Here is a 16424-nt window from a genome sequence, read left to right as displayed (position 1 = left end):
TTTTTTTCAGACTTTTTTTTTTAAAGCTCATTAGCTATGCTGTTTTGTGTTGGTATATTTTATGTGTGGCCCAAGACAATTATTCTTCTTCCAATGCGCCCCAGGGAAGCCAAAACTTTAGACACCCCTGCTCTAAACAGCATTCTTGGGATTAACAATGGCAAATATGTATCCTCATATCTATCTATAGATGTAAGACCTAAGATTAAATGCTAACAGTGTGTTTAACTTTAAAAATAAGTCCACAATTGTGTGTATCACCGAACACATAGGTAAGTATGAGGGTAAAAGACTATTAATTTAGGACTCCCAAGCCTTACTCTGTTATCTGTGCAATGAAGCCTTGAGAAATTATTTTCTTAAATACGATTTAATATTTTACACTTAAACTCTATTCAACATCCAGTGTCTCAAGTATTTTCTTAAATACAATTTAATATTTTACACATAAACTCTATTCAACATCCAGTGTCTCAAGTAAAGTCAAGACCATTGCTATTTCCTCCTCCCTACTCAGTTACAGAAAACCTGTTCTCTGTTATTCCAAAGAAAGTTCCGCCTCAGGTCAAGACTTTTGTGACAAACCCAAAAAAACTAATTCTAGCTTTATGATTTGAGCTAATGATAATTTGCAACCACACATCTGAGGCAGGCTGTACTTTCTGAAATTCTTCTAGTAACTTTAAAACATTGAATACTCAGCACAGAATTTACCACTGAAGCTCTATCAAAGTATCCAAAATACCTCTGTAAAACAGATTACTCTATTAAATCTAATTTAAAAAGCTTTATGGTCATATGAAATTATTTTTATTGTATCTTTTGGTCAGCTTTTTTGTAAGTGAGAATGTATCTTCCTACTTTTAATACAAGGAAATGTAAAAAAAAACTTTACTATAAAGTACACTTTAAAATAAGTTCATAATGGTGTGTATCATAGAACTTTATGTTAAGCCCTTCAGCAACTTCTTACTGTAAGTGTTTCTTAACATTGTACTGTTTCTCTGCTCTTTTCAGTTCCTTCTCTTTTATTCCTTAATCTGTGGATGTAGGGAAGAGAAGTACAAAGAAACCCATGTCCTCTTAGAAAGCAGATAACTAAAACAAAATTTTTCTTCACATTACAAGGAAACTTTGTATATAACTGTTAGCATTTGAAACAAAACATTACAATTAAATTACCTTGCCATCATTATAAAGGTTTGGATTGAATCTCACGCTATGACCACCAGTTGTCTCTAGATTCACAAGAGGGGGTGAACTGGGATAATCTTGAGGAAAATATACATCAAACTCAAAGCAGCCATTTGCGTAAGGGGTGTCCGCTGGACCAGTTATTAAAACCTGGATATATATAAACATACAAAAGCCTATGTTAATATTCCTAAACACTGATACTCAGAAAAATACAATCCAACATGAAATAAGAACAACCTTCTTTTTTGGAGATGGAGTCTCTGTCACCCAGACTCAAGTGCAATGGCAAAATCTCAGCTCATTGCAACCTCCACCTCCTCAGTTCAAGCAATTCTCTTGCCTTGGCCTCCCGAGTAGCTGGGATCACAGGCACCTGCCGGCATACTGGTTAATTTTTATATTTTCAGTAGAGATGGGGTTTCACCATGTTATCCAGGCTGGTCTCGAATTCCTAGTCTTAAGTGCCACCCACCTCAGCCTCCCTAATTGCTGGGATTACAGATTTGACCCACCATGCCCAGGCATAATAAGAATTATTATTTTTATTTTATTTTATTTTTTTTTTTGAGACAGAGTCTCACTCTGGCTCAGGCAGGAGTGCAATGGTGTGATCTCGGCTCATTGCAACCTCTGCCTCCCCGGTTCAAGCAAGTCTCCTGCCTCAGCCTCCCAAGCAGCTGGGTTACAAGCATGCACCACCACGCCTGGTTAATTTTTGTATTTTTAGTAGAGACAAGGTTTCACCATATCAGCCAGGCTGGTCTCAAACTCCTGACTACAACTGATCCACCCACCTTGGCCTCCCAAAGTGCCAGATTACAGGAATGAGCCACTGCATCCAGCCTTTTTTTGTCGTTGTTGAGATGGAGTCTTGCTCTGTCGCCCAGGCTGGAGTGCAATGGCATGATCTCAGCTCACTGCAACCTCCACCTCCCAGGTTCAAGTGATTCTCCAGCTTCAGCCCACTGAATACTGGGATAACAGGTGCCTGCCACCACATCCAGCTAATTTTTGTATTTTTAGTAGAGATGGGGTTTCACCATGTTGACCAGGCTAATCTGGAACTCCTGATCTTAAGTGATCCGCACACCTCGGCCTCCCAAAGTGCTGGCATTACAGACATAAGCCTATCCAAAAACTCAAAAGGAGCATGCAAACAAATAAAACCTACAAGTCAATGGGTCAATAGTTTAAACTGTGTATCTAAGCAAGACAGATTATTTAACACATCAATTAAATCATAAATATAAAGAAAGTTTTCTTTTCCAGATTAAACCTTTAATGTTTTCTTGATGCAGCAGACACTTGGAATTTAAGACCAGATTAGCATGTATTAAACATAAAAGTACACATTATATATTATTTCATTACCCGTAATTAATAGATTTTAGGGATTTAAAGAAGCATAAATTTCCTAGAAAAGAAAAATATGACTAAGTTTTGAAGAGTGATACTATAAAACACGAGAGAAGTGTCTTGGACAACAAAGTGGAAATCCTGTAACTTTCTTTCTTTTTTTTTTTTTAAAGACAGGGTTTCGCTCTGTAGCCCAGGCCGGAGTGTAGTGGCTGGATTTCAGCTCACTGCAAGCTCTAACTCCCGGGTTCAAGCGATCCTCCTGCCTCAGCCTCCTGAGTAGCTGGAATTATAGGTGTATGCCACCATGCCCAGCTAATTTTTGTATTTTTAGTAGAGACAGGGTTTCACCATGTTGGTCAGGCTGGTCTCGAACTCCTGACCTTGTGATCTACCCACCTCGGTCTCCCAAAGTGCTGGGATTACAGGCATAAGCCACCACGCCTGGCCTCCTGTAACTTTTTTTAACTAATCGGCATTAAACCCTTTGATACTGTGACCAGCTTCACACAGCCTTTGCTCAAGGATGATGGCTCTTTGGATATTTTCTAAATTTTTATTTTCAACAGCAGTGTGATCCACATATTCTTAACTAACATTAGAAAAGTGCTCCTTCTGGAGGCTGCAGTGAGCTGTGATCACATCTGTGGGAAGCAGAAAAGTTCCTTTTTAACATTTCCTTTCTTTTTAAAGATTAAGTGTGCTAGTAATTTTGTTAAGCCCTATTTTATGTAGCTGTTAGACATGTTGTGCTTACAGGCACATAGTACATTCTATGTCCTTGTACTTTAACCAAGATATCATTGCTGGATGTGCTCACAGGCATGTCCCAGCTCTCCACTGCTTTTACCTGTTTAGAAAAATTTTAAGTTGTTAGCCAATCAACTTTTAGTTTAGATTGTGAGGTCTGGCTCCAGCTAATAGAGACCAACCACAGCAGTAAGGATGACCCCAAATGCAGAAGGAATAAATCTGTGTGTATTCTTTTTGTTTTTTGGTACTCTCATGGAAAGACGGCTAGTGACAGTACCCTTCCTGCAGCCCAGGAGGTAAAAATTGCATTGCTGAAAGATCCTTTGTCTTAGTGCTGATTTTTTCTTTGTGGCACCGAGCATCTATTTCCAACAACATGACTATCAGCTTGGGCAACAAAGTGAAACCCTGTCGCAAAAAGGAAAGGAAAAAGGAAAAAGGAAAAAGGAGAGGGGAGGGGAAGGGAGGGGAGGGGAGAGGAGAGGAGAGGAGAGGAGAGGAGAGGAGAGGCGAGGAGAGGAGAGGGGAGGAGAGGAAAGGAAGGAAAGAAAAGGGCTCCTTTCACTGCAGTCTAAAATGGTCAACAAAATTTCTAGTGTTTTGTATAATTTATTTTTATAGTATTTCTAGTTTTGTATAAATATTTGAGTAATTAGATAAGCCAGGGAGCTAAGGGAAACAGTGCTTTATTATTGTTATTTTTTACCTTCATGATGTCAAGTCGCTCTTCATCACAGCGTACGAACACACTAGAGGATGAAGACAGAGGCAGTGAGGTTGAAAGTGTCACAGCTTCCTGGGCAAGGCGGCGGGCTCTGGCAGCACTGTTCGCATCATTAGCATTTTTCACCTGAGACATGTAGTGGTAATTTACTTTAAATCCCAATTTCCCATCTTCATCTTCAGAAACCATTTCAAATGTATCTAAAAGAAGAAGAAAAAATGAAACACTGCAAACAAACAAACCCAGAACTGGAAAAAATTGTTATGATGACAAAAATAACAAGTAATCCCTAGTCATTCTCCCACTCAACTGGAGAGAACTTCCAACTGTGGAAGAATAGCAAACTGTACATGCTTATATAAAACCTGTATATTAGCACTGCCAAATGGATAGAGTATGAATTAGAAGTGAAAACAAGCAATGATTTTTAACCCACAGTATGGACACATTGGTAGATTATATAAAGTAGCTAAATAACAATGCAAAGTAGTAGATAATCTATTATTAAAATGGTAGTATATAATATTTTGTCAAAATAATACAGAATATAAAATTACAAAAAGTATTCTCAGTATATTTCATTTGTAAAAAACAGAGTAAGTCTTTATATACTTGTATTAATTTGGAATTAAGAATAGAAATTCCAGGCTAAAATTTACTTTTACATTATTTCAGGAATTTATGTTAACAGAATAAAAGATTACTAAGGTAACGTTTTAACTGATTCAGGAGAAAGAAAACTACCACGTACTTTGACATAATTGATGAGCTAATTCTAAACCATTTATTTGGGCAGATTTGGAACAACATAATGTTATTCTTTAATTATAAATTAGATGCACAATAGAAAGAAAAAAGTGGATTTCAATTATATCACCAATTCAGATTAACCAGATCCCCTCCAATGTATAAAGCAAAGATATTTAAATAAATTATAACACTAAATTAAAACCACCACTTAGGGCAAATACTGTCATTATAGGGAATAACTGTTGACCTTATATTCTATACAAGTGAATATAGGGCAAAAATTAATCTATATTATAATTAGCATTAATTCAGTAAATTTTACCAAGAGCATAGTAAGTGCAAGGTACTGGGCTAGGCTCTCTGGGTTTAATAATACAGATGAAACTATTTCTGCCTTCAAGGAGTTTATAAACTAGAAAAGAGAAAAGACCTATAAATCGTGTCACAGGTTCATGAACCAGTCTTTATTTGGACCAGGTGCAGTGGCTCAGGTCTGTAATCTCATCATTTTGGGAGGTTGAGGCTGGTGCATCACTCAAGGCCACGAATTCAAGACCAGCCTGGCCAATGTAGCAAAATCCTCTCTCTACTAAAAATACAAAACACACACACACACACACACACACACACACACACACACACACAATATTAGCTGGGCATGGTGGTGCAAGTCTGTAATGCCAGCTACTCGGGAGGCTGAGGCATGAGAATCTCTTAAACCCAGGAGGCAGAGGTTGCAGTGAGCTGAGATTGTGCAACTGCACTCTACCTGGGTAACAGAGCAAGACTGTCTCAAAAAAAGTTAATTAAATAAAATGAAAAGAAGTGTTACAATCTTTGTTTAACAAATCTTTTAAAGAGAAAGAAACTGATTCATTTCTTGTAGAACTGAACACCAATAAGTAGAATTTATGTAAAAGTAAAATCTAATTGTAAGTATTAACAGAATCACTACCAATTATGTATAAGTGGAATCTAATAAGCAAAGTTGAAAGCTTATTTTTTATCGCATGGCACATATAACTATTACTAAATAAATGCATGACAACTGGAGTTATTTCATCTGCCCAACACTGCTGTCTTTCACATGCTACAGGGATAAATTTTCTTTAACTTTTGTAAAAAAAACATCTACCAGATGCAAGAAATGGAGCCATTAGTATGCCCAGGGGGAAAATTTTATATCATATAGAGAATCGGGTCTATTAACTCCAAAATTGTATCAAATGATTCAATCAAAGACAATAGCTAAAACATGCACATCCTGTTTTAATCAACAATTCTTCTTCTGTTTAACTTGTCCAATGGAATTAATCCTGGATATGCACAAATATTTACATGTTATGACAGCCATTGAGATGCTGCATATGTTATTTAAAAACTAGAAGCAACCTGAAGTTCCACTTACTGGTTAAACAAATGACAGCCCATCATATTATGGAATATTTAGGCAGTTAGTAAGTATCAAGTTGTAAAAGAGTCATGATACTAGAAAATGTTTGATACATATGGTTGAAAATGCAGTTGATTATAAAGGCATCAACTGAAAACTATCATGTTTTCAGACTTATTTTGAAAGCCAATGGGTGGCAAACTTGATTACGTTTAAAGTCACATATTTGGAGATTTTATGATTTTATGTAGTATGAGAAAACACTTCTAGCTAGCTAACATTAATGAAGGGCTCTGGACATATCAATTTCTGACAGGTAATAACTTTAAACCACACATCTCACGCATAAGGATCCATAAACACATTTGTATTCATGAAATGAAACTTTCTGGATTGAAAGAACTAGTAAAGAATTTGTAGATGTGAAATGTGGCTAAATGCCTTCAAGTACAAGAACACTGCCATTAACAGACTTATTTTTGATGACCCAGGAAGTGGAATGAAATCTAAAGTCCAATAAAATATGTATGTCCAGCAGAAACACACATACACATTTCTGGAAACTCTTCTCTGACATTCTCCCCTTCTCCTTTAGTGTGGGGCTAGACTTAGGGAGTGATGGCACATACTTTCTAAGACAAGATCATAACAGGTACTATGGCTTTTTCTGAATTCCTGACCCACGTAAAGAGTGAGATAATAAAGGTAAGTTTTTAAAAGCAACTGTTATAGGGGTAATTTATGTGGCAATATATAATACAGAACGATTTGATAAAATACCAAATAAGCCATAAAACACCACAGTTATTGTTAATTACATTCATATAAACTAAATAAATTATTTAATATCATTAGATACTGACCAAAACTCTAACAAAAGTATAAATCACTTTCATATATATTATCTCTTGTGCTCTTTATGGCAAACCTGAAAGGTAAGGAGAACAAAAGCTAAACAGTTTATACTGAGGTTTCAAAGACAGTATGACAAAAATCTGTTTTCTGAATCCTACTTTAGCATTCTTATTTGTCAAGAGTTTTAGAATGGGAAAAGCTAGAATTGAACTATGTGTAACTACATTTTCTAAAGGTGAATTACAAGAAAATCTAAAATGGCAAGAGTAACAGACTTAGTTCAAAGTCCCACGTCTTGACTTCCTCAGGCCAGAAATGGAGAGGTAAATAAGAAAAAACATTTTCTGCCTGTTTTGCAGATACTTAAACTTTTATTTTATTTTTTCTAGGCTCCTACAGTCCCCTTCTATTGAAGTTACAGTTTATAACTAAAAATATAGACATAAATTCAAGAGCCAAAGACGATAAATATTTTTATATGTAAATGTAAAGAAAATTCATATACACAATTTTTAAAATCTTTATTAAAACACATCTCAATAGCACTTTAAACAATGAAAAGTGAGCTCTTGAGCAAATCAAAAATTTCATCTTACCAAACTGTAATTTCTTCATAACAGCCACATACTTTTCTTCAAGTGACTTTAATACTGACAAAGGTTTGGGTTTCATAGCCGCCTTCTTGGAGTATTCACCTAGTTTTTTTTCTGTTATTTAATATTTCAAGATAAACAACATAAGTATACATTTAAAAAAATAAACCAGAAACAATTCAATTCTAGAGTTCAACTTTCGAATTCCAAAACACTGTCAAATTCTTCACAATCATCTTATTACAACGACTTTGAGAATAAAAACTTTCTATTTCATAAACATAACAATAAAGCAAAAAACAATCATCTTTACAAAAAGCAGAAGTGAAACAATAGATAATTCAGATCACTTTCTTCTGATAACATAAGAAAATATCCATGTATTTATTTACTTATTTTTTTGGAGACAGTCTTACTCCGTCTCCCAGGCTTGGAGTGCAGTGGTGCAATCACACAGCTCACTGCAGCCTCCACTTCCCAGGCTCAAGTGATTCTCCCACCACAGCCTTCCAGGTGGCCAGGACTACAGGCACAGGCCATTATGCCCAGCTAATTTTTCATATATTTCATAGAGACGGGGTTTCACCATGTTGCCCAGGCTGATCTTGAACTCCTAAGTTCAAGTGATCTACCCACTTAGTCCTCCCAAAGTGCTGGGATTAAAGGCATGAGTCACTGGGTTGGCCAGAAATATCAATTTAAACTAAATTATCACTCACAGTCTTAATGTACTATTTTCTATCTGATACAAAGGGCTTTTTCAGTTTCATGAATTTCAGTGGGAAGAAATGTTTATGATGTATGTTCTCAGCCTACTAAATTTAGCAATCACATATAGTAGAAATATTTTAAAATTAGACTATACATGATTGAAATCAGATAAAGAACAAAATCTGACAGAGAACAAAATTAGGTAAATGAACTTGCTTTAAAATTATTAACATAAAGCAAAAACAGAAAGGCAGTTTTCAGTAAGTAACACATCTTTAAATCAAATGAAAAGTGGCATAATAGGAAAAGTTTTGTACCTTGATTTGCTTGCCGCAAACTGGTGGTGGCTGCATAAACTATCTCAGCAGTCTTTTGGATGTCTGGTACCAAAAGAGTAAGTCCTTCTGGTTCTTGATCAGACGCATCTGGTTTCACTCCTGTTTTAACATTTTCCCTTTTAGATCTGAATTTTTTAATATGGAAAGAAATGCAAGGAAAATTAAGATTTTAGGACTAAAACACCTCCATAAGTCAGTAATAGTGGCAAACTATACAAATGAAAGTGTGCATTTCATTTGTCACACACATGACTTATATTAACTTGCTTTTGAAGTCATAGGCTAATAGAGTTATTGGTAGGTTTTCCCTTCTAATATAAAATCAGACAAAAGATAGGCATTATACAAATGTCATACTTTAAAAGACTCAGATACCTGATGTCCTTAGAGGCCCACTTTTGAAAACGCACTTAATTATAAATACTTAGAGAGAGAGATATCACTTCTATACCTAAAAGATTTGAGAATCAAAGGACCACAAGCAGCTTTTAAATTTTAATACTATTTGTATTTCACTCAGAATTAAATTTCCAAGAAAAAAATAATATTTAAGAGTAAAATGTAGGTTCATTACTGGGTGTTTTAATACAATGTTTTTCTATATATTGGATGTTTTAATTAAACACTAAGTTTTAGGGCATATTCATTTTAAAGATATTATTCTGTTACTTCCCATCAGGATCTAAAATGTACCCAATTTCATTTCACATTGTTATCACAATAGGATATATTACAGCAAGGTTTCAGTGTATAGGACATTAAATTTTTATTTAATTTTTCTAGATAAATGTACTAGTTTAATACAAGAGTCACTGAAAACACAACTGAACATTTCCTTTTCTCTACACCAACTCTCAGCACATTATTCAAATAAACATCTTTATACTACTGCTTAAAATTTTTTAAATCTACATCTTTATAATTCCTTAAATAGATAATTTGAAACAAACTGAAATCACATAAAAATAAAAGTGTTTAAAATATTTATGCTAAGGTATGATCTAAACTATACATCACTTATTTTTTTAGTTGTATACCTACCAAAAAAGGGAGTTGGTCATTATATTAAAATACTATCTACAAAGTGGTCATGGAGCCTTAGAGAACTATAAAAAGAGTAACAGACAGTAGAAGAATCCTTAACAAATAAGACTATGTCATCTACATACAAATGAACCTTTCCTTATCACAAAAACAAAAATCTGCTCAGAAGCAATTCAATGCTTAACTCAAGGTAGATAAGCAGTAAACTAACAAGCCACTCAAGTGGGTAGGAAGAATAATGAAAATGGTATCATGCATGTGTTTTGAATTTAGTTCCTACAGTTTGTAAACAAAAACTAGTTTCTACAGATATGTTTACCTGTAAAATAAAAACTTATGTGACCTGACTTAACTGAAGAGGTATATGTCACTGAATGACTGCCTTTTCTCCTATGCTCTCTTCTTATCTTCCCTGAGCAGTAAGCAGTCACAGAGAACACGTGGCCTCTTTCCTTTACTACTCAGGAAATGACTTGGCAGATGTTATACTGTATACCATTTAGTTGTCAACTGTCGTCTGTGTATGTGTATCTGAATACATGTTTTTGCATATATAAGGAGAGTATAGTGTATGTCTGAAGACTGAAATATCAGAGAATTTTACTGCTAGAGCCAACTACTACACTGTGTTTTTTATAGCTATCAAATAAAGGTGAGACTGTAGTTTAATAGGGAGACATTTCTCAATAAAGATATGATTCTGGGAGAGTAACCCAAACAGATTACCAACTTCTGCGTTTGTCAATAGCTATTAACAATCAGTGTCAAACACTGAGAATGAAGAGAAGTGCATAAGCTGCTTAACAGTATTCTCGTTGAACTTACAAGGACTCTTCCTCCCCAGTTGTAAATGATTCTCTTTCTATTACCAGGTCTTGAAAACATTATTAAGTAACAGGACCACTGAATTATAGTAAGAAAACAACAGTAAGTTGTTTCAGAAAACAGTTCTGATTATAGTCGTAAAATATAGTTTCCTAAGCCTATAATCAATGAGTTAATCCACTACACTCTCAATAAAGATTTCACTTAAAGAAACATATCTTGCAGAGAAGGAAGATATGAAAGTGAAGCTCGTTTTTCCGGAAAGGTTCTTTTCTCCTTGAAGAAACAAGAATCTCTAGCATAGAGTGTGAACTGCATTCACCCAATTTAGGTCTTTATTGTATTTACCACCCCTGTGTGTAGGTTACCCTTAGAAAACTACTGACTCTAAATCTCAAGCTCTATTCATGAATGCCAATTTCCTAATTCCACTTTTAAAAAGAAGATTAGTAGGAGATTATTAAAATAGTGCACATGGTTAGGATGATAAATTTAATTTTTTTTTTACTGTAGTTAAGGAAAAGTAAAAGAAAAATAACTGTGCAAGAATCCTCAGAAGTTTTAAAAACTTCTTTACACCAAATGTGTGAAAGAAATGATACATATTTCATATTGAAGACAATGGCTGAATCATAAAGCAGATATATATTAGGCCTTTGCACCACCATCTAATGAGAAATTTTTACTTGAATAGTCTCTGACAAAAACACACAGGAAAAAAGGGATAATCTCTAAAAGGTGAGAATACTTTGAATATATGAAGAACACACACTACCTGCCTATCAATGATTCTAACTTGTCATTGTCTGACATTACCTATAGCCAGTAGTCTCTTTTCTATAAAAGTTGCAGGTTACTGTCAACCCATATGTAGGCCCAGCTCATGAAAAAAGGCCATACCTTAGCTCACATCCTGAAGTCTGTGTGAAAAGCTATTTGAGTTCAAGGCACCTAGCTGGAAGTAGGTCTTTGAGACTGACAATGGATCCAACATGGTAAAAGCAATCAGCGACGGCCGCTACCATGGTATCCGCTGCTTTGTGCATACGTTGAATCTGGTTGTGATCACTGCCCTGAAGAAATACGAGGAAGCAACTGAAGTTTCCACTATTGCATAGAATTATCTGCAAACATTTTCCACTATGCTGTGAATTCCAACTAAATAGCTAATTAGTTAAGCAAATTTTGGCTCTGTGACACAATCTGAAGTAGGATGTGAGCAAAATGGGCAACTCTTTCTCCTGAAAACAAAACAAAAAAACAAACCTATACCTCAACATTCAGTTATATTGAACTGTCTCTACCAGTATCTACCACCCAAATAAGGTTGAATATTAGCAAGACTAAATACATCATCTGATAATTATGTTCTTTCATAATCCAGAAATTGAAAACAGCTTAATATGGCTATTTCCTTGATAAAACAAGACCCCTTTAACCCTCTGCACTCCTAATCTAGGCTAAAAGTACTGCAAATTTGAAATAAACATTTTAAAAATGAGAGCCATTTGAAGACATTATCTGGAGAGTACATGCTGAAATGTGCAGATTCAGAACTATCAAGAATTAGCACTGCAGAAGAAGATTCTAAAATTGTAAAAGAATTGAAACTTCTACATTTACCAAAAAACACTGATCACATTGTGCTCCTCAGTTCTAAAGTTTTGTCACAGTAATTATAGTTTAGATTAGAGGTAAACTGAAAGATTAAATAAAAATATACTGTGGAAAACTGCTTCTAATATCTCCAGGATGCATAAAAATAATTCTTGAAATGCACCAGTAAACGGGCAAAGATCTCCACACAATAAATGTTTTCTGTGATTAATTTAAAACTTAGTTTTTAATCCTATGATTCCCTTTTGTTTTTATTTAATCTCTAAGTGTAAGTACCAGTTTAATTTTTAATGATTTAAATGAATGTTGAAAGAAAAATCTTCCTTGTCTTGGTAAGCATTAAGTGAGCATGAAAGAAGGGAATACTTAAAACAGTTACAAGAAGCTTTTAAAAATAAAACCCTTATTTCTACATTAGGCACAAATATACTAATTTTCAGGCCAAATTACACATCACCAGACATAGAGGAGTTACTGCATGCTAATATGCTTCAGCAGTTTACCAAGGGACAACCCAATTGAGCCAGTCAAAGAAGAGCTATTAAAATAAATGTTTGCCTATCTGTCTTTAAAAGACTGATGAACAACTGAACTTGTTTACGACAACAAAAAAACAGAAACTTTTAAAGAAATATATGGGGATAACAAATGCTATCTGGCTAAGAAACCAGGGCTTTTTCATTTTGTAGATATGAGAAGCAGAGGTAAAAGAGTAGAACCTAGGAAGTGTTTTTTCAACAGAAATCAAAGTAGGAAGGCTGGAACAGAAATTCTTTCTTAACTGAAGCCCCGGAAGATCCATCTTATACGGGTTAAAATAAGAGAGTCTGGTAGAAAATATGTCGTGTGAGATGTAAGTCAAGTAATATCTCATTGCTTAGGTATAAAAAAGGAAGTGGGGTACTTCTACAAGTGACTTCAGTTGTTTAAAAGTATGATGAACAACTTTCTATTAGGAAGAAACTTGGAGATAGCTAAGAAAAACAGCAATAAAAGATGCTTGCTTCAATACTGTTCCAAGAGAAGTTAAACATCCAGAACACCTTACACTGAACAAAGAGTCATTTATGTCATGTCCTGATAGTAAATAAGACTTTTTGATTCACAGTAAGTTTCTTTCTCCAATTTTTGATGTAACCATCAAATACCAACTATACTAAATATGAATATTTGCTTATTGGAGTACAGCAGAAAATGTCTGCACAGAAGACCAGGTATTAAAAAATTGTCTTTGTTCCTGCTTGAAGGAAGCTATGAAGTATTACATTTATTCAGAAGGAAAACTACTATGGCTATATTTTAATTTTAAAATATAAAAGTACTGCTTCATGAACCCTTTAATCATCTCTTCTTGACAAAGGAGCTAAAGATATTAAAAATGTAGGACATATTAAAGCAGTAATAAAATGCAGGAAATTGAAAACAATACTGTGCTTGTGTGTGGGAGAAATGGGTGATAAATTTATCACCAACACATTGTCTATGTTGGCCAGGCTGGTCTTGAACTCCTGACCTCAGGTGATCCTCCACCTTGGCCTCTCAAAGTGCTGGGATTACAGGTGTGAGCCACCATGCTTGGCCTTATTAATTCTTATTCAATTAAGAGAGCAAGAAAAACATCAGACAGATAAAGCTGATGTACTCTTCATGTAAGTGATTATAAAGTTGCTACCTGCTCATACTAGATAGACAACCAAACACAATGAAACTCAGTTTACTTTTGTAATAAAGTAATTAGGCATAACTAGAATACTATGGATACTTGGTGAAATATGCTGTCTTTTGATATCCTATCATAGGATGTTACACTCTTGAGGGGAGTGAAAACATGAGTAAAACAGCAGAAAAATTCTGTAAAATCCACATTATTCTACTTTTCTCTTTGAGACAGAGTCTTGCTCTTTGGCCCAGGCTAGGGTGCAGTGGCACACTTTCAGCTCACTGCAACCTCCGCTGGGATTACAATCATGAACCACTACACCTAGCCTGAATGAAGATTTTTTTCAATTAAAAATATTTTACCAGCTGGGCGAGGTGGCTCATGCGTGTAATTCCAGAATTTTGGGAGGCTGAGGAGGGCAGATCACGAGGTCAGGAGTTCAAGACCAGCCTGACTAACATGAAGAAACCCCATCTCTACTAAAAATACAAAAATTAGCCAGGCATGGTGGTGCTGGCCTGTAATCCCAGCTACTCAGGAGGCTGAGGAAGGAGAATCGCTTGAACTTGGGAGGCAGAGGTTGCAGTGAGCTAAGACTGTGCCACTGCACTCCAACCTGGATGACAGAGTGAGACTCCATCTCGAAAAACAAACAAACTAAAAAATTACTTCATTGCCATCATTTAAAAATAATTTTTAAATATCCTAAATATCAGAGCCAGCTCAGAAGCAAGTCCACATTCTGATTTTTAATTAATCATCTCTGCACAAACCTTAATTATTATTTGGGAGTTAAGTTTAATTTAGCAGATAAATGTATTTGATTGAGGCATTAGGAGATAATAGTTTTTATCATAGCTGTGTCACTAACCATCACAGAACCTAGAACAAATAACATTCTGAACTTTGTTTTATCATTTATAAAAAGGTGGAATTTGAACTACCTGAACTCTAAAATTCATAGATAATATGGACAAGTTACTAATCGTAATGTGCCCAAAAAGACTTGATATGAAATAAATTTCACTTAGCAACAGACTTCAAATTCAGTAATTGAGAATGGATGAGAGTTTGGCCAGGTGTGGTGGCTCACACCTGTAATCCAGGTACTTTGGGAGGCTGAGGCAGGTGGATCACTTGAGGCTCAGGAGTTCGAGAAGAGCCTGGGCAGCAAGGTGAAATCCCATCTCTACCATAAATACAAAACTTAGCTGGGTGTGGTGGCGCATGCCTATTGTCCCAGCTCTTTGGAGGGGCCAAGGGAGGAGGATTGCTTCAGCCTGGAAGGCGTATGTTGCAGTAAGCCTAGATAGTGCCACTTAGCCTGGGTGACAGAGTGCAATCCTGACTAACAAAAAAAAAAAAAAAAAAAAAAAAAAAAAAAAGGCTGCTTGAGATTTTGTCTGAGATAATAAAATGGAAACTGTTCTGAAATATAAAGCTTATATAATGCAATTTGATAAAGAATAATAAGATCATTTTATACTAATATGTTATGTTTCTAAGGTTGAAATACTGTCAATTTATGATTTTTTTTAAGTTTTTTTTTGAATCACTTAAGTAACAGAGTAAGTATTATTTTGGCATTTAATCAGTGTTTTCCAACAACCAACCAAGGCTCAAGTTTAGCCATTATACAAGCGCGAATCCTAATGATCAATGAACTATTTGGGTAGTAGGTAGTAGTGGTATACAATAATAGAAGTAGCTAGACTATGGCTCAATCAACCTATTTTTCTTCATCAGTACTGTTTTCCATGATGGATGTCAACAGTATCGGGAGGCTTAGAAGCTAAATCTTAGCTTTATTACCTATTGCTAAGTTTCTAACCTTACATTCTAAGCAACAGATTCATTCTCTGTCAAATAAGGATAGTACATGCTTTCTTGTCTATTACACAGAGCCAAAAAATCAATATACACCAAAGCAATTCAGAAACTATAACTCCTAAATAAAAGTGAGGGCTGTACTATTACCTCCTTTTATTTTTATATAACTATATGCAACTATGTATTTATTACAATGTATGCTTGATTTAAGGCAGATAGGATTATTTTCAAGAAATAAACCAATAAAAGCACAGAAGCTGGAAAAGAAATACTGTACTAATCAAAATTTAATTGGTATAACAAAAAGAATACATGAAATAATTTTGTTTTCTATTCGCCTAAGTTGTCAATCAGAACATTTTGAAAACTGATTTTCACTAAATTTTGAGCCCTCACAACTGCTATGGATTTAGGCTTTGAGTCTGTGCATCAATAAACATTTTACCATAGGTTGTCTTTGGTACCGATATATATCCTTTGTCTGTTTCTTTAAGTCTCCTTTTCTGTCTTTGTCATTAGGAAACTATTTCCTCCCACCATTTATAGGCCTAAACCTCAAAAACAGTACACACAAAAATGACTAAATTATAAAGCTAAAGAAGTAAGCCAGAAACTAAAGCTTTGGTGATAAAATTAATGAGAATCTCGTACATTTTTTCTGCCAGAAAGAAAGGGGTCTCAATCACAAAGTGATTGAATATTGCCAGTCTAAGGGCATCTAAAAAATTAAATGTTTATAATAGGAATTTTCTTTTCTTTTCTTTTTTTTTTTTTTTTT

At 34.9% G+C, this 16424-nt stretch overlaps 1 protein-coding gene across 1 annotated transcript in view; it reads right to left on the bottom strand.

Moving 5' to 3' along the window:
- Positions 1-16424, bottom strand: part of BIRC6 (baculoviral IAP repeat containing 6) — a 262197-nt gene that overhangs the window by 19224 nt on the left and 226549 nt on the right. The window contains exons 67-70 of the mRNA XM_037740766.1: positions 8650-8795; positions 7625-7735; positions 4013-4230; positions 1183-1344 (exon numbers count right to left, since the gene is read on the bottom strand). Coding sequence (XP_037596694.1) covers positions 1183-1344; positions 4013-4230; positions 7625-7735; positions 8650-8795 — 637 coding nt within the window. The remainder of the gene's footprint in view (positions 1-1182; positions 1345-4012; positions 4231-7624; positions 7736-8649; positions 8796-16424) is intronic.

This window comes from Cebus imitator, unplaced genomic scaffold (genome assembly GCF_001604975.1).
Source record: "Cebus imitator isolate Cc_AM_T3 unplaced genomic scaffold, Cebus_imitator-1.0 Scaffold88, whole genome shotgun sequence".
Classification (NCBI taxonomy): Eukaryota; Metazoa; Chordata; class Mammalia; order Primates; family Cebidae; genus Cebus; species Cebus imitator.
The sequence above is the reverse complement of the archived record's forward strand: the minus strand, read 5'-3'. Positions and strand labels throughout refer to the sequence as shown.